Source organism: Staurois parvus, unplaced genomic scaffold (genome assembly GCF_062004578.1).
Source record: "Staurois parvus isolate SC_StPar_1 unplaced genomic scaffold, SC_StPar_1.0 ptg000453l, whole genome shotgun sequence".
NCBI lineage: Eukaryota > Metazoa > Chordata > Amphibia > Anura > Ranidae > Staurois > Staurois parvus.
The window spans coordinates 1,367,321-1,386,684 of NW_028318249.1; the positions used below are offsets into that span (position 1 = coordinate 1,367,321).

The following is a 19,364-nucleotide window of genomic DNA, read 5'->3' on the forward strand; positions in this document are numbered from 1 at the left end:
CCTTCACCTTTTTCTGCTGTAACCACTGAAGGGTCAGCTTGGCCTTGTGCTTAGGGTCATTGTTGTGCTGGAAAGTCTAAGCGCGTCCCATGCGCAGCTTTCGTGTAGAAGAATGCAAATTGCCAATATTTTCTGATAGCATGCTATGTTCGTCTTGCCTTCTTTTTTCGCAGGATTCCTTGTGCCTTTAGAGTTCACAGCCCCCAAAAACATCAGTGAGGCACCACCATGCTTCACAGTGGGGATGGTATTCTTGTTGCCATAGGCCTTGTTGACCCCTCGCCAAACATAGTGCTTATGGTTGTGACCATAAACCTCTATATTGGTCTCGTCACTCCAGATTTCAGTGTGTTAGAAGATGTTTGGCATGTCAAGGTGTTGTCAGGCATATTGTAACCGGGCTTTTTTGTGGCATTGGTGCAGTAAAGGCTTCTTTCTGGCAATTCAACCGTACAGCTCCATTTTGTTCAATTATCGTCATATTGTGCTCCTTCAAAACAACCAGACCAAATTTTGACAGAGCCTGTATTTCTCCCAAGGTTAACTGTGGGTTTTTCTTTGTATCCCGAACAATTCTTCTGGCATTTATGGCTGCAATCTTTCTTGGTCTACCTGACCTTGGCTTGGTATTAAGAGATACCCACATTTTCCACTTCCTAAACAGTACTGACTGGCATATTTGAGGCTTTGGTTATCTTTTTATATCCTTTTCCATCTTTATAAGTTCCATTACCTTGTGCCTTTTGACAGTTCTTTTCTGCTCCCCATGGCTCAGTATCTAGCCTCATTCCATCCACATGAGAGCTAACAAACAAATTGGCTATTTATACACTGACACTAATTAAAATTTAAAAAGACACAAATGTGGGAAATTAACCTTTACTTGCCATTTTAACCCTGTGTGTGTTACCTTGTGTGTCTGTACCAAGGCCAAACATTGCAGGGGTTGGAAACTTTTGATCATGGCCATTTGGGTGGTTTCTGTTACTTAGAAAGTAGCCAAACAACAACAATGTGATTAATAAATGGCTTTATATGATCATCATCCTTAAACAAAAGACAATTTTTCTGTCATGATCAGTCATATTTTCAATATCAATGACAACATTTCACTTTTTCTGCCCGGGGATGCAAACTTTTTAGCACAACTGTACATGTGCTGACCCTTGTTTGTCCTTGCAGCCTGTGTCACCTCCAGAACTTCAGGAACACACAAGGAATTGCCTGTGCCCACCACAGCCTTAGAACTTGGGGAAACATTGGTTGCAACGTTGAAACGCAATGTAACTAAGAATTATGAAGATAGCAACATTGGGGTCATCATAACAACCTTCATGGAGCATTTCTGAGCGGATGTATATTACATCTTACATGGCAACATAAGGAACTTAGTCATTATTTACGTTAATTTTGATTTTCTATCATTTCTAGAAGACTCATGGGAGTCCTGGGTTTGGTATTATAACAAAATATCTGAATAGTATTCTTAGCTTAGTTGAACCTTGACCTGTTGTCTTTTATCTTTTGTGGACCAAAGCTGGTCTCCACCGAACCAGCCAATTTTGATCTATGTACGGCCAGCTTAAAATGACCAGTCTACAGAGGCACAAGTTCAGTTCCTCAAAGCTGGTTGCATTCACTGGGCTTTAATGATCAACATCGACCAGGGGCGGACTGACAACTCATGGGGCCCCCAGGCAATTGGGGATCATTGGGCCCCTGTGTCCTTGCCCACACTCAAAGCACACCCAAAAAAGCCTATAAAAATTACCTGGGGCATTTCATGGGGCCCCCTACTGACCCCGGGCCCTCGGGCAGTGCTCGAATGGTCAGTGCGCCCCTGACGTCGACTAGTCCAAAGTGAGAGCCATTGGGAACTGAAGAGAAGTCGCATGGAACATAAGAGTTTTAGGTTGGCTCATTAAGACAGATATATAAAATGAAAGCTACAGAGTACAGTCTGGACTTTTCAACACAAAGGAACCCTTGAAATAACTTTGTGGTCTCAGGGAACCCCTGCTAAAAATGACTATACCTACAACTCCTGATACATTAGTGTGATGGTCAGTGGCAAGAATGCTCCTTACACTCATGGTCACTGGGAAGAATTTTCCCCCCTTCCAGATCACTGGTGTCAGTGGGAACTTATCTGAGAGGCAGAAATTTCTCATCGTTTAAGGAATATCTAGCGACCTCTGGAGAAACCCTGGTCTGGAGTTTAGCAGTGGTCAGTTTACAACAAATTGACAACTGATGTGCTGATAAAGAATAGTATGCTGTAGACCTCAGATCACCCCAAAATCAGAAATGCAGGGGTTTTACATTCATACCTACTACAGGTTGTGGTTCCACCAGTAGGGAGGAGAAGTGTCAGTGGACCTCGTCATGTGATATCTGCAGGAGTAGCTGGGCCTACACTGGTAATGGAAGGGGGCTTGGCATCTGAACACTAGTGACAGAAGACAGGCCTTGGAAACATTGGAAAGGTGGGTGGGCTGCAGGCACAGAAGGGCAGGCTAGGCTTTGTAATTGACACCTAGTGAGCTGACAATTATAGCCTGTAGGGGATATAGAGGAGCTTCCGGTGGGCCAGTCTGAGCCTACATGCATCTTCTAGGTGCCACTGAAAATGACTTTGGGGGCCTGGCCTGGCAAGCATGCTTTAGGGTGGTCTTAGTTTCTTCTTGTACAGCTGCTAACAATCATTTATTCCCCATTTTTCTCCAGAAGACAAGTGTTGGGAGAGCCACAGCCCACCGTGGGCTGGAGGTTTGTGCAACGTGGTTTGTGATTAGAGTTGCTTCTATGTCTGTTGTGTGTGACTTACAAGAAGGGCGGGTGGCTGATCTATCACCATCAAATATTAAAAAAAAACTGCGCTTGGTGCAAAAAATATTAAACAACAACCGTGGGAAAATAAATGCACAGCAGCACTCAAAAACACATAGAACCATGTAATGCATCCAAAAGCAAACATTGTTGCGTTATACTTTGAAGTTAATAAAACATACATAACACCGCTAAGTGCAAAAAAATATGTATTGATGTCCAACGTATCCAATATACCGTATTTTTCGCTCCATAAGACGCACCTAGGTTTTAGAGGCAGAAAACAGGAAAAAAAAATTCTGAACTAATGGACTGCAGACGTAGTACAGGAGATGACCAGAGACTGCGGACACAGTACAGGAGATGACCAGAGACTGCGGACATAGTACAGGGGATGACCAGAGACTGCGGACACAGTACAGGAGATGACCAGAGACTGCGGACATAGTACAGGAGATGACCAGAGACTGCGGACATAGTACAGGAGATGACCAGAGACTGCGGACATAGTACAGGAGATGACCAGAGACTGCGGACCGTACAGGGGATGACCAGAGACTGCGGACCGTACAGGGGATGACCAGAGACTGCGGACCGTACAGGGGATGACCAGAGGCTGCGGACCGTACAGGGGATGACCAGAGACTGCGTACAGTACAGGGGATGACCAGAGACTGCGGACAGTACAGGGGATGACCAGAGACTGCGGACAGTACAGGGGATGACCAGAGACTGCGGACAGTACAGGGGATGACCAGAGACTGCGGACAGTACAGGGGATGACCAGAGACTGCGGACAGTACAGGGGATGACCAGAGACTGCGGACAGTACAGGGGATGACCAGAGACTGCGGACAGTACAGGGGATGACCAGAGACTGCGGACAGTACAGGGGATGACCAGAGACTGCGGACAGTACAGAGGATGACCAGAGACTGCGGACAGTACAGGGGATGACCAGAGACTGCGGACCGTACAGGGGATGACCAGAGACTGCGGACCGTACAGGGGATGACCAGAGACTGCGGACCGTACAGGGGATGACCAGAGACTGCGGACAGTACAGGGGATGACCAGAGACTGCGGACAGTACAGGGGATGACCAGAGACTGCGGACAGTACAGGGGATGACCAGAGACTGCGGACAGTACAGGGGATGACCAGAGACTGCGGACAGTACAGGGGATGACCAGAGACTGCGGACAGTACAGGGGATGACCAGAGACTGCGGACAGTACAGGGGATGACCAGAGACTGCGGACAGTACAGGGGATGACCAGAGACTGTGGACAGTACAGGGGATGACCAGAGACTGCGGACAGTACAGGGGATGACCAGAGACTGCGGACAGTACAGGGGATGACCAGAGACTGCAGACACAGTACAGGGGATGACCAGAGACTGCGGACAGTACAGGGGATGACCAGAGATAGCGGACAGTACAGGGGATGACCAGAGACAGCGGACAGTACAGGGGATGACCAGAGACAGCGGACAGTACAGGGGATGACCAGAGACTGCGGACACAGTACAGGGGATGACCAGAGACTGCGGACACAGTACAGGGGATGACCAGAGACTGCGGACACAGTACAGGGGATGACCAGAGACTGCGGACAGTACAGGGGATGACCAGAGACTGCGGACGTAGTACAGGGGATGACCAGAGACTGCAGACACAGTACAGGGGATGACCAGACACTGCGGACATAGTACAGGAGATGACCAGAGACTGCGGACACAGTACAGGGGATGACCAGAGACTGCGGACGTAGTACAGGGGGTGACCAGAGACTGTGGACAGTACAGGAGATAACCAGAGACTGCGGACAGTACAGGAGATGACTGCTGACCTTTGGGGAGGGGGGGGAGCGGGTACCTGAATTTGACAGGTACCCGCTCTTCTGCGGAGTTGTTCTTTGATCTTACCTGTTCCTCTATCCAGCGGCGCGTTGTCTACCCGGCTTCTGTAGTGTGGGCACTCGGCGGACAGCCGGATGCTCAGTGCGCATGAGTGAGAAGCGCTGCGCTTTGTGATTGGTCCGGCGGCTTCTGGGATCTGTTATGTGTCCCAGGTACCGCCTTACCATTCACAAAGAGCACCGCTTCTTGCGCATGCGCACTTGGCACCCGGCTGTCACACACACACTACAGAAGCCGGGAAGACAGCGCGCCGCTGGATAGAGGAACAGGTAAGGTCCCACTGCAGAGCTGAGCGGCCGGCCCGGTATTCTGACACGGCGGCGGTGGAAATACCGGACCAGCCTCTCCATATTCGCTCCATAAGACGCACTGACATTTTCCCCCCTTTTTTTGGGGGGGAAAAGTGCGTCTTATGGAGCGAAAAATACGGTAATTGTGTTCCAGTGATATGAAAGCTTCTTCAATATCCCAACATATAAAATGACAACGTTTACCAGATGAACAAACCTCAAAGCTTCATAGGACAGTTCACAATTCAATGTGACTTGGGATGATTGGGAACCACACCGCACACCAGCAGAGATCAAAGGAATGCAGCTGTAGCCAGAACCTCCACTCAGCATGTCATGATTGCACCAAAGAATACAAATAATAAACTCTGTAGTATAAAACCATTTTAACAGTTTACTAGCAACTTAGAGAGGTACTCACATGAAGCAACAGAGTATAGGAGCAAAACAACCAACCAAGTCACTGCTCAATCCAGCAGCATGATGATGTCAGCACAGGCTCCACCCCAACATGTTTCGTCCCAAGGGGCTGGCTGACTTCCAAACAAGTTACAGTACTTTATATAATTTTACTGGATATCTTGGACTTGTATACACATTTTTTTGCACTAGAGGGTGTTATATATATTTTATTAATTTAAAGGTATAGCTCAGCAATTTTTGTTTTTGATGTATCACCATGAATTGTAAGCGCGGAGAGTTTTGCTTTGGAAGGGCATTTGGGGGATCTTCATAGAAAGATATATGTAGAGAATGGAGCCAAACCCACTGACAGGTACAAGCCCTGCCAACTGATGGGCCATCCCGGTACTTGGGATTCGAACTCCATAACTCCTAAACCAATAAATCCTCAGCCCCACCAGCCAGAAAAGTGGACCTTATTATAATCTGTTTGGATCCTCTGTGGGTGTAGGAATGTATATTTGCAGGTTTGATACTTGTGTGTGTCTTTTCTTTTTTTTTTTTTTTGTTGGTTGAACTAGATGGACTTCTTTCAGCCAGACTAACTATGTAACTATGCTTCTAACAATAAAAGCAGAAGTCTCAGCTGCAGATATGAGTAAGCTTGCTCAGCAGACCAGAGGTCCCCTGTGCAGTGTGGTCCTGTATAATATATGGTAGTTCCAATACTGACTCCTATAAAGAATTGAACAGACCCCAAGCAGTTTGGTAGGATATTACCCCCATCCCTCTGTACAGGTACAGACAGGCACAGGGCAAAAGAATTGACTGCTGCTTTTTGGTATTTCATACCCAATCCTATCTCATGGAACCATGGAGTATGCCTCCACCCAGAGCTCAGTTATCAGACTCTCCGGAGACTAAAGCAGCGTGCTAAGACTTTGCAGTGACTTACAGTCTTTATTATACGCTGATTGCTGTGTGTGTACGGCAGATAGAGGTTGTCCTGTTCCCCTCCATGTCTTCTGATCTATAACTCTTGTTCCAGGTTCCTCTGCGACAAGATTATGGGACAAAAGTCAGCTTGTTCTCTCATCTCCATCAGTACAGTCGGAAATTGCCTCTCACCCAGCAGCTAAGGTGAGTGTGAGTAGATGATGGGGCCCCTCCAACTGAACTAAAGACCTCCCGTTGTGTCTGTCCTACATCCGTCGACCTCCTGTTGTGTGTCCCTACATCTGCAGACCTCACGTTGTGTGTCCCTACGTTTGCAGACCTCTCGTGTGTCCCTACGTTTGCAGACCTCTCGTGTGTCCCTACGTTTGCAGACCTCTCGTGTGTCCCTACGTTTGCAGACCTCTCGTGTGTCCCTACGTTTGCAGACCTCTCGTGTGTCCCTACGTTTGCAGACCTCTCGTGTGTCCCTACGTTTGCAGACCTCTCGTGTGTCCCTACGTTTGCAGACCTCCCCTTATGTGTCCCTACGTTTGCAGACCTCCCCTTATGTGTCCCTACGTTTGCAGACCTCCCCTTATGTGTCCCTACGTTTGCAGACCTCCCCTTATGTGTCCCTACGTTTGCAGACCTCCTGTTTGTGTGTCCATACGTCCGCGGGCCTCCCGTTGTGTGTCCCTACGTCCGCGGGCCTCCCGTTGTGTGTCCCTACGTCCGCGGGCCTCCCGTTGTGTGTCCCTACGTCCGCGGGCCTCCCGTTGTGTGTCCGTACGTTTGCAGACCTCTCGTGTGTCTCTACGTTTGCAGACCTTTCGTGTGTCCCTACGTTTGCAGACCTTTCGTGTGTCCCTACGTTTGCAGACCTCTCGTTGTGTGTCCCTACGTTTGCAGACCTCTTGCTGTGTGTCCCTACGTTTGCAGACCTCCCCTTATGTGTCCCTACGTTTGCAGACCTCCCCTTATGTGTCCCTATGTTTGCAGACCTCCCCTTATGTGTCCCTACGTTTGCAGACCTCCCCTTATGTGTCCCTACGTTTGCAGACCTCCCCTTATGTGTCCCTACGTTTGCAGACCTCCCCTTATGTGTCCCTACGTTTGCAGACCTCCCGTTTGTGTGTCCGTACGTCCGCGGGCCTCCCGTTTGTGTGTCCGTACGTCCGCGGGCCTCCGTTGTGTGTCCCTACGGCCGCGGGCCTCCCGTTGTGTGTCCCTACGGCCGCGGGCCTCCCGTTGTGTGTCCCTAAGTCCGCGGGCCTCCCGTTGTGTGTCCCTACGGCCGCGGGCCTCCTGTCGTGGGTTTCGACACCCGGAGACCTCCCATCTTGTTGATTGGTCAGATGTTTCGAAAAATTGGCCACATAGTACAATGTTTCTGACATTTTCCTTTCTTCAGTGGAGTTCTATAAAGTGTTTTCATTGCTGTGATCTTGATCTCCTCTCCTCCAGCATCCCGTCCTCAGTGATACACCCGGCTGTGGTGAGGCTCGGCCTTCAGTACTCACAGGGTATTATCAGTGGCTCCAACGCCAGATGTATCGCATTACTGCACTGCTTCAAACAGGTATGGCCTCCTCAGTGTTCACCTGATACTAACCCCTCCCTATATACCTGCAAACCCCGCCCCAGATACCTGCCAGTCACCTTCCAACCCCACCCAGGTTTGAATACCCAACACTCAATCTGGGGATAGTACTTCTAGTTTTTTTTGTATACACATTGAGATATTGGTAGTGCAGAGAATGATCTAGTTATTAATTTGACCCAACCCTCACTTACCAAACCCACTTCATTCCTAGATAGAATCCTACCCATTCCCAGAGATCCATCCCCTACCTGCCACCCCATGTCTCAGATACCTTCTCCTCACCTGACAACCCTTCACAGTCCCAAATATGTACCTCAAGCTAGTCCTAGATACCTCCCCCTCAGCTGCTAATCCCTGCCAGTTCCAAATACTTGCCCCCTACTCAGACCCAGATACCCACCATCCCCTTGCCAAGCCTTACATAGTCCCATATGCCCACTTTTCATCTTCCAACTCCTTTTTAGTCCCAGTTACCTACTACTCACCTGCCAACCACTTTCAGTTCCAGATACTTGACCCTCTTATGCCAACCCTTTCCCACTCCTAGATACCCATCAGTCACCAGTCCCAGATAGCCCCTGGCTGGATACAGATTGTCACACTGCTCTCTATGTTGAATAGGTGATCCGAGACTACAGCACTCCACCCAATGAGGAGCTCTCACGTGACCTGGTCAACAAACTGAAGCCTTACATTAGGTAGGGGGTTTGTGCTTTATTAGGTGTGTAGGGGCATTACTAGAAGTGGGTATTGTTGAGGGTGGTTTATCCTTCTGGTGGTGTCTCTTTTGGGCTGGTTTCTAGGGCAGTCTATTTTTGGGATGTCTGTCTGATGGTGTTTCTGGAATTGGAAGGGGTTCCTCTCCACCCCTGGGGGGTTTTCTTTCCCTTGGGACAGCAGTCTTTTTCTCTGTCCCTGAGGGGGGCTATTTTTCTGTCCTTCCCTGGGAAGGAGCAGCCTCTGTCTGTCCCTGTAGGGGGGAGTGGCCTCTGTCCCGGGGGGGGAGCGGCCTTTGTCTGTCGCTGTGGGGGATAGCGGCCTTTGTCTGTCCCTGTGGGGGGGGTAGCGGCCTTTGTCTGTCCCTGTGGGGGGGGGGGGGAGCGGCCTTTGTCTGTCCCTGTGGCGGTGGAGCGGCCTCTGTTTTTCCTGTGGGGGGGAGTGGTCTCTGTCTGTCCCTGTGGGGGGGAGCGGCCTTTGTCTGTCCCTGTAGGGGGGGAGCGGCCTCTGTCTGTCCCTGTAGGGGGGGAGCGGCCTCTGTCTGTCCCTGTAGGGGAGGAGCGGCCTCTGTCTGTCCCTGTGGGAGGGAGCGGCCTCTGTCTGTCCCTGTGGGGGGAGCGGCCTCTGTCTGTTTCTGTGGGGGGGGGGAGTCGCAAGGCCTCTGTCTGTCCCTGGGGGCGGCCTCTGTCTGTCCCTGGGGGCGGCCTCTGTCTGTCCCTGGGGGCGGCCTCTGTCTGTCCCTGGGGGCGGCCTCTGTCTGTCCCTGGGGGCGGCCTCTGTCTGTCCCTGGGGGCGGCCTCTGTCTGTCCCTGGGGGGAGGGGAGCGGCCTCTGTCTTTCCCTGGGGGGAGGGGAGCGGCCTCTGTCTTTCCCTGGGGAGGGGGAGAGCGGCCTCTGTCTGTCCCTGGGGAAGGGGAGAGCGGCCTCTGTCTGTCCCTGGGGAAGGGGAGAGCGGCCTCTGTCTGTCCCTGGGGAAGGGGAGAGCGGCCTCTGTCTGTCCCTGGGGAAGGGGAGAGCGGCCTCTGTCTGTCCCTGGGGAAGGGGAGAGCGGCCTCTGTCTGTCCCTGGGGAAGGGGAGAGCGGCCTCTGTCTGTCCCTGGGGAAGGGGAGAGCGGCCTCTGTCTGTCCCTGGGGAAGGGGAGAGCGGCCTCTGTCTGTCCCTGGGGAAGGGGAGAGCGGCCTCTGTCTGTCCCTGGGGAAGGGGAGAGCGGCCTCTGTCTGTCCCTGGGGAAGGGGAGAGCGGCCTCTGTCTGTCCCTGGGGAAGGGGAGAGCGGCCTCTGTCTGTCCCTGGGGAAGGGGAGAGCGGCCTCTGTCTGTCCCTGGGGAAGGGGAGAGCGGCCTCTGTCTGTCCCTGGGGTGGGGGGGGGGGGGGAGCGGCCTCTGTCTGTCTCTTGGGGGGGGCGGCCTTTGTCTTTCCCTGGGGGGGGTAAACGACCTCTGACTGTCCCTGGGGGGGGAGTGACCTCTGTCTATTTCTGGAATGGGCAGGGTTCCCTCTCCACCCCTGGGGGGCTTTCTTCCCCTTGGAAGTGCAGTCTATCTCTCTGTCCCTGGGGGGAGCTATATTTCTGTCCATGGGAAGGAGCACCCTCTGTCTTTCCCTAGGGGGGGGGCAGCCTCTGTCTGTCCCTGGGAGGGGAAGGGGGGGGCAGCGGTCCCTGTCTGTCCCTGGGAGGGGTAACGGCCTCTGTTTGTCCCTGGGAGGGAAAGCGTCCTTGGTCTCTCCTCGTCTTTGTCCCTTTAGGGGGGGGCATCTTTCTTCATCCCTGGGGGGGGTTGAAGGGAAGGGTAGATCTCTCTTTTGGGGGTTATATTCATTTGTGATGGTAAGTGGATGGTCTTGGTCTGTCTCCATCCCTGCCTGTGTGGAGGGGGGTTTGTCTTCAATCTCTCCTCATCTTTAGGGGCATTTTATTTTCCTGATGGGTTTTCTTTTTCACTTGCAGTTTCCTGACTCAGTGTCGCCCCCTGTCAGCCAGTATGGGAAATGCCATAAAATACATCAAGAAAGAGATCTCAAATATGGGTCGGCAGATGGGAGAGGAGGAGGTGAGTGTAAATCCCACATTTTTCTCCCTACAGATTTTTATTGGGTTTTTTTTTTTTTTTTGCAATAAGGTATGACAAAACACTTCCCATGGTATATTTAACTGACCAAAACAGAGTAATTATTTACAGAGACTTTAAATGTTTATATTCCCATTCATTAAGATCTCACTAATAAGTCAGCATCTTCAGAGACCTGATAGACCCTCTGGTACTTGGTGCTCTGCAGCCTTGGTCTTATATCGTGGCATTGTAGACCCTCTGGTACTTGGTGCTGTGCAGCCTTGGTCTTATATCATGGCATTGTAGACCCTCTGGTACTTGGTGCTCTGCAGCCTTGGTCTTGTATCGTGGCGTTGTAGACCCTCTGGTACTTGGTGCTCTGCAGCCTTGGTCTTATATCATGGCATTGTAGACCCTCTGGTACTTGGTGCTCTGCAGCCTTGGTCTTGTATCGTGGCGTTGTAGACCCTCTGGTACTTGGTGCTCTGCAGCCTTGGTCTTGTATCGTGGCATTGTAGACCCTCTGGTACTTGGTGCTCTGCAGCCTTGGTCTTATATCATGGCGTTGTAGACCCTCTGGTACTTGGTACTCTGCAGCCTTGGTCTTATATCATGGCGTTGTAGACTTTTTGGTACTTGGTGCACTGCAGCCTTGGTCTTATATCATGCCATTGTAGACTTTCTGGTACTTGGTGCTCTGCATCCCTCGTCATATATCCTGGCGTTATAGACTATCTGGTACTTTGCACTTTACAACCCTCTTAATGGAGTTGTAGATTTTGTGGCACTTGGCGCCGTACAGTCCTCATCCTATATCATGGAGTTGCAGACTCTCTGGTACCTGGCACTCTGCAGCCCTCGCATAGGTGGCGGAGTCATGAATTGATGCTCTGGAGCCCTCTTGATGGTGGAGTTGTAGACTGTCTGATAGCTGGTGCTCTGCCGCCCTTGTCAGAGATGGTGGAATCATAAGTTCTCTGGTACTTGGCGCTTTGCAGCCAAGTTGTGTCCCCAGGGCCCCTTTTATACCATGTGCTCTCTTTGTGCTGCAGGCAAAGGAAGAGTTGTATCAGTGCATAGACAATTACATCCATGAGAAAATCCGGCTGGCAGCCCAGGCCATTTCCAAATCTGCGGCAGAGAAGATCAGCCAGGGTGACGTCATCCTGGTGTATGGCTGGTGAGTGTGATGGGAGAAATGCAAGCTAAAGCAACAAGTTCACTTTAAGGCTTGTCCCCGCAACCTGCTATACTCTTTTTCATGTTCCTCATGGACCATGGCCAGAGTCTTCATCATGAATAAAGACACTGCTGACATGGACCATGGCCAGAGTCTTCATCATGAATAAAGGCTGTGCTGGCATGGACCGTGGCCAGAGTCTTCATCGTGAATAAAGGCTGTGCTGACATGGACCATGGCCAGGGTCTTCATCATAAACAAAGGCTGTGCTGACATGGACCATGGCCAGGGTCTTCATCATAAATAAAGGCTGTGCTGGCATGGACCGTTGCCAGAGTCTTCATCATGAATAAAGGTTTTGATGATATGGACCATGGCCAGAGTCTTCATCATGACTAAAGACTCTGCTGAGTACACCTCCGAATCAGTCTTCTTCAGAGCTTACAAAGGGCTGAGGACTCTCTTCCCTCTCCTTTGTTACAGTGCGGCTAGCAATATATCTTAATTTTGCATAATCAGTTCCTGCACTTCCTGAAACTTCCTGAGAGGAGTTTTAGATTCTTTCCTTGGAGGTGTTCCTGCTCCTTCAATACATAAAATAAATAAAAATACAACAAGGATGGCACAAACCCCTCCTAATGGGCACAGCAGGTATGCAGATGTGGGATCTCAGCACAGAGAAGGTGGGAACCCCTCATAATGGGCACAGCAGATATACAGACTCGGGAACTTGGTGCAGGGATAGTGAGAAGCCCTCGTAATGGGGACAGCAGGTGTAGAGACCCGGGAACTCAACACAAGGATGGTGAGAAGCCCTCATAATGGGGACAGCAAATATGCAGCCCTGGGATCTCAGCACAGGGATGGTGGGAACCCCTCATAATGGGCACAGCAGATATACAGACCCAGGAACTCAAAACAAGGATGGTGAGAACCCCTCATAATGGGCATAGCAGGTGTACAGACCCAGGAACTCAGCACAGGGATAGTGAGAAGCCCTCACAATGGGGACTGCAGGTGTACAGACCCAGGAACTCAGTACAGAGATGGTGAGAAACCCTCATAATGGGCACAGCAGGTGCACAGACCTGGGAACTCAGCACAGGGATGGTGACAACCCCTCATAATGGGTACAGCATTTACGCACACCTTGGATCTCAGCAAAGGGATGGTGGGATTTCCTAATAATGAGCACAGCAGTTGTGCATGGGAACTCAGTTCAGAGATGGTGGGAACCTTTCCTAATGGACAAAGCAGAGATCTCAGCACACAGATGGTGGGAACCCCTCATAAGGAGCACAGCAAGCATACAGACCTTGGAACTCCATGCAGGGATGTCACAAAGAGAGGCCTAAACTCTCCAGTCAATAAAGCAGTTCTGGGTGGAGAGACCCTTAAAGCGGAGTTCCACTCACCCAGTCAAAAAATAAAAGTCAGCAGCTACAAAAACTGCAGCTGCTGACTTTTAAAAAAAACAGCCAATTACCTGTCCCTCGGTCCCGTGGCGTGTCCCCCCGCAGCCCATTTCACCGGCCGTCCTGTATTCCAGGAGTCGGCATCTTCAGTGTGGGCACCTGGCTGTGATATCTTGCGGCTTCACAGCCAGGTACCCACTGCACATGCGTGAAAAGCACTGTGCTTCATGAATGGTCCTGTAGTCTTCTGGGACCTGTCTCGTGTCCCAAAATACTACAGGGAGGGAGGACACTTTCCATTTCCGATCGCCTAGGTGATCGAACCGGAAATGGGAGCGGGTACCTATCAAATTTGGGTACCCGCTCCCCCCACCGCCCCCCAAAGGTGCCAGTCCTTAATGGGGAGTGGGGGAGCAGTCCTTATAGCGGAACTTCCCCTTTTGGGTGGAGCTCCACTTTAAATACAGATAAGGTTCTCATTGCTGGTATCAGTTGTTGGATGAATTTTACAGATCATTATAAATGAAATATGCGGTCCTTTCTTTCAGCTCATCACTGGTGACCTTCACGCTCTGTGAGGCCCACAACAGCGGGAAGAGGTTCCGGGTCGTTGTGGCAGATAGCCGGCCACGGCTGGAGGGGAGAGAGACGCTGAGACGATTGGTGAACTGTGGCATCCATTGTACATACATCATGATCACTGCCATCTCTTACATCCTACCAGAGGTGAGTGAGAATGCGCATATACACCCGTCTGTCCACTGAGCTCCTGTCTCAGATGTCGGGTAAAGGAAATCTCTGGGATCCATCTGTGTTCTGTCTTCACTCACCATGTCCAGATACAGTGGTTATAGGAAAGAATCACCCCCCCTTTAAAATAATCACATTTTGTTGCTTTGCAGCCTGAAATGAAGACAGACACTGTTTTTGTTTTATCCAGCTGTATCTACTCAGTGCAACTTATAACATCCAACTGAAAGATACAACACCAGGATAAAATTCAAAAACATAATCACTGAGTTGGAAAAAGAATCACTTGAGTTCCTAAAAATTACTTGTAAACTCAATCAGGTGTAGCTAATAATCATCTTAATGGCGCACAAAGTCATGTGACAGTCAACTGTGATCAGCTGTGGTTATTTTCATTAGTTCAGCATGAAAAGAGCTTTCCTGGAGCATTTCAGTCCCTGGTAGTGCAACTGAAGCAAACAATCAGCTGTGGGCGGCAGGGCACTGTCAAAAGATCACCGGGATAAAGTTGTGGACAGGCACAAGTCAGATGGATACAAAAAAATGTCAAAGGCTTTATCAATGCCTAGAAGCACAGTGAAATCTATTGTTAAGAAGTGGAAGGTATTTGGTACAACATAGACCCTCCCTGGATGAGAACGTCACTGCAAACTGGATGAAAGAGCCAAGAAGAAACTGGTCAGAGAGGCCTACGGAATTCTGAATCTGTGTCAGGAATTTATGACAAGGAGTGGTCATTGTGTGCATGCGACACCAAGATCACAAATCCTCCACAAATGTGGCTTGTATGGGAGCGGTGCAAGAAAAAAAAATTGCTCCTTAAGAATGGCCACATGCAGTCACCACTGAGCTTTGCCAAAACGCACCTTGAAGATTCTGAGGCCACATGGAAAAAGGTGTTCTGGTCAGATGAGACTAAAATGGAATTATTTGGTCTCAACACAAACCATATGTCTGGAGGAAATCCAATCCAGCTCACCATCCAATTACCACCATTCCTACAGTAAAGCATGGAGGGGGGAATATCATGTTATGGGGGGTTTCTCTGCAGCAGGGGCTGGAGCACTTGTCAGGATAGAAGATAAAATGGATGGGGCAAAATACTGTCAAATTCTTGATGAAAATCTGCTGCCCTCTGCCAGAAAGTTGTCAATGGGAAGGTTTACCTTCCAACATGGCAATGACCCAAATCACACAGCAAAAATGACCACTCAGTGGTCGGAGCAGAAAAAGGTGAATGTCCTTGCATAGCCTACTGAAAAATCTGTGGAATGGCTTGAAGACTGCAGCCCACAAATGGTCACCATCAGATTTATCTGAACTTGAGGAGTTCTGCAAAGAAGAGCAAATATTGCAGAGTCTAGATGTGCAAAGTTAGTAGAGAAACATCCCAACAGACTGAAGGCTGGAATCATAGCAAAAGGGGGTTCTACAAAATACTGACACAAGGGGGTGATCATTTTTCTGTTTTTGATTTTTTTTTTTTTTTTTTTTACTTTTTTCTGACATGTTGGTGTTATATCTTTCACTTGGATGGTATAAGTTGCACTGAGTAAATACAGCTGGATAAAAGAAAAACTGTTTCTGTCTTCATTTCAGGCTACAAAGCAACAAACTGTGATTATTTTACAGGGAGGTAATTCTTTTCTATACTCACTGCAAGTCATTCTCTATCAGGCAGATTCCCATCCTCCTGATGTATAGCCCTTTTCTCACTTCCAGGACTCCTATAGCCCAACTGAAATAGATATGAGGTCAGACACATTATACTAACATCCACAGTTTTCAGTTGTCCAGGGAGTCTAAATGTGACTGCAGTTGGCTTCAGAGCACTCTGTAATCATAGGGAGGGGAGCACCCCTCCCTTTGTGGTCGGACTAGTGCCCCCTCCCTTCCTTTGTGATACAAATCTGTGTGTGGACACATATGCTGTGGGGTCTGGCTGTGATGAGGGGGAGTGGCTGGTACTCAGCTATACCTGCACAGAGCACTGGAGGGGGAAGGCAGAAAGCAGCGTTTTCACTGAGGTTTACAAGTCATAGCCTGCAGTAGTGGAATGTGATAGTATGAGGCTTCACTTTAAAATGTATCTCTAGCCAAAAACAAAATCGAAGGTTTTGGCTGGAGTTGCACTTTAACATTCAGATGTGTCCGACATGAAATGAGCGGATGTGTGCAGTGTTGTGGCAGATTGGGATATGTGAACTACCAGACCCTCTGTATGTGGACATTTTACACTCCAATATGGTAGCTGTTACAACACATGGCATTGTCTTTTCAGGTGTCCAAGGTGTTTCTGGGGGCACATGCTCTGCTGGCCAATGGCTACGTCATGTCACGGGTCGGGACCTCTCAGATCGCATTGATTGCCAAAGCCTACAATGTGCCGGTGCTGGTATGCTGCGAGACCTACAAATTCTGCGAGAAAGTGCAGACGGACTCCTTCGTCTCCAATGAACTGGGTGAGAACCAATCATAGCTGGTGGTGACCACACTTTCCTATATGTAGATGTCTTATTGGCTGGTTACTGCTTATAATTTCAGAATTCATCTTGTAGCTGTTTGACCAATGGCATCCTATCCTCCTCCTTACTCACATGAGCTACACCTTGTGTACAGAAAACATCTCCTATATACGCTGCATGATGCATACCTGGTAGACGCCCAATCTGCTGAATGGTTACATTCCTAGTATACATCCTATCTGCTAAATGATACTTATCTAGTATATATCCTATGTTCTGGGAGACACTTAGCTAGTATACATCCTATGTGCTGGGTGTTCAATGTGCTGGACAGTACATACCTGAAATACGTCCTATTTGCTGGATGATGCATAACCAGTATACAGTATGTTCAATGTGCTGGACAGTACATACCTGGAATACGTCCTTTTTGCTGGATGATGCATACCCAGTATACAGTATGTTCAATGTGCTGGACAGTACATACCTGGAATACATTGTTTTTTGTGGATGATGCATACCCAGTATAACAGTATGTTCAATGTGTGTGTATCTACTATATGTATCTACAATATGTGTTAGATGATGCATGCCAAAGACTAGAGTAATGCTGCTGCAATCCAAGTTTGATCCAATTTTTTGTGCGATTGTGTAGTGCTACTTTGAATGTGCATTGCATATTCTATAGGGCCAAAACCGCACTGGAATCATACCAAAGTAGTACAGGGACCTTTTCCAAAATTGCTCTATGCTGAGTTGCATCGATGTGAATGGACACCATTGAAAAGAATGTGATTTTCATTGTCATGCACTCCTATGCAACTCTTGTCACATCTGAAATCGCAGTAGTGTGAATTCCGCCTAAAACGCATCACATGTGCTTGAGTGATACATACCGAGTAAAGGTCCAATGTGCTAGATGAGGCATGCCTAATACACATCCCATGTGCTGGCTGATACATGCCTAGTATACATCCTATGTGCTGGGTGATACATGCCTAGTATACATCCTATGTGCTGGGTGATACATGCCTAGTATACATCCTATGTCCTGGGTGATACATACAGTCCGGTCCATAAATATTGGGACATGGACACAATTCTAACATATTTGGCTCTATACACCACCACAATGGATTTGAAATGAAACGAACAAGGTGTGCTTTAACTGCAAACTGTCAGCTTTAATTTGAGGGTATTTACATCCAAATCAGGTGAACGGTGTAGGAATTACAACAGTTTGAATATGTGCCTCCCACTTGTTAAGGGACCAAAAGTAATGGGACAGAATAATAATCATAAATCAAACTTTCACTTTTTAATACTTGGTTGCAAATCCTTTGCAGTCAATTACAGCCTGAAGTCTGGAACGCATAGACATCACCAGATGCTGGGTTTCATCCCTGGTGATGCTCTGCCAGGCCTCTACTGCAACTGTCTTCAGTTCCTGCTTGTTCTTGGGGCATTTTCCCTTCAGTTTTGTCTTCAGCAAGTGAAATGCATGCTCAATCGGATTCAGGTCAGGTGACTGACTTGGCCATTGCATAACATTCCACTTCTTTCCCTTAAAAAACTCTTTGGTTGCTTTTGCAGTCTGCTTTGGGTCATTGTCCATCTGCACTGTGAAGCGGCGTCCAATGAGTTCTGAAGCATTTGGCTGAATATGAGCAGATAATATTGCCCGAAACACTTCAGAATTCATCCTGCTGCTTTTGTCAGCAGTCACATCATCAATAAATACAAGAGAACCAGTTCCATTGGCAGCCATACATGCCCACGCCATGACACTACCACCATCATGCTTCACTGATGAGGTGGTATGCTTAGGATCATGAGCAGTTCCTTTCCTTCTCCATACTCTTCTCTTCCCATCACTTTGGTACAAATTGATCTTGGTCTCATCTGTCCATAGGATGTTGTTCCAGAACTGTGAAGGCTTTTTTAGATGTCGTTTGGCAAACTCTAATCTGGCCTTCCTGTTTTTGAGGCTCACCAATGGTTTACATCTTGTGGTGAACCCTCTGTATTCACTCTGGTGAAGTCTTCTCTTGATTGTTGACTTTGACACACATGCACCTACCTCCTGGAGAGTGTTCTTGACCTGGCCAACTGTTGTGAAGGGTGTTTTCTTCACCAGTGAAAGAATTCTTCGGTCATCCACCACAGTTGTTTTCCGTGGTCTTCCGGGTCTTTTGGTGTTGCTGAGCTCAACAGTGCGTTCCTTCTTTTTAAGAATATTCCAAACAGTTGTTTTGGCCACGCCTAATGTTTTTGCTATCTCTCTGATGGGTTTGTTTTGTTTTTTCAGCCCAATGATGGCTTGCTTCACTGATAGTGACAGCTCTTTGGATCTCATCTTGAGAGTTGACAGCAACAGATTCCAAATGCAAATAGCACACTTGAAATTAACTCTGGACCTTTTATCTGCTCATTGTAATTGGGATAATGAGGGAATAACACACACTTGGCCATGGAACAGCTGAGAAGCCAATTGTCCCATTACGTTTGGTCCCTTAATAAGTGGGAGGCACATATGCAAACTGTTGTAATTCCTACACCGTTCACCTGATTTGGATGTAAATACCCTCAAATTAAAGCTGATTGTCTGCAGTTAAAGCACATCTTGTTCATTTCATTTCAAATCCATTGTGGTGGTGTATAGAGACAAAAATGTTAGAATTGTGTAGATGTCCCAATATTTATGGACCTGACTGTACCTAGTACCATTACCATGCGCTGGATGATGCATATCTTGTACACATCCCATGTGCTGGCTGATACATGCCTAGTATACATCCTATGTGC

The 19,364-nt window shown here is 48.6% G+C and overlaps 1 protein-coding gene across 4 annotated transcripts in view; it reads left to right on the forward strand.

Moving 5' to 3' along the window:
- Positions 1-19,364, forward strand: part of EIF2B4 (eukaryotic translation initiation factor 2B subunit delta) — a 29,755-nt gene that overhangs the window by 9,309 nt on the left and 1,082 nt on the right. For 2 of the 4 annotated variants that reach the window (XM_089688747.1, XM_089688749.1), the window contains exons 6-13: positions 2,728-2,769; positions 6,493-6,584; positions 7,845-7,959; positions 8,605-8,681; positions 10,647-10,749; positions 11,802-11,929; positions 13,893-14,070; positions 16,376-16,556. In XM_089688747.1, coding sequence (XP_089544873.1) covers positions 2,728-2,769; positions 6,493-6,584; positions 7,845-7,959; positions 8,605-8,681; positions 10,647-10,749; positions 11,802-11,929; positions 13,893-14,070; positions 16,376-16,556 — 916 coding nt within the window. The remainder of the gene's footprint in view (positions 1-2,727; positions 2,770-6,492; positions 6,585-7,844; positions 7,960-8,604; positions 8,682-10,646; positions 10,750-11,801; positions 11,930-13,892; positions 14,071-16,375; positions 16,557-19,364) is intronic. The other 2 variants (XM_089688748.1, XM_089688750.1) reach the window with 2 other exon arrangements.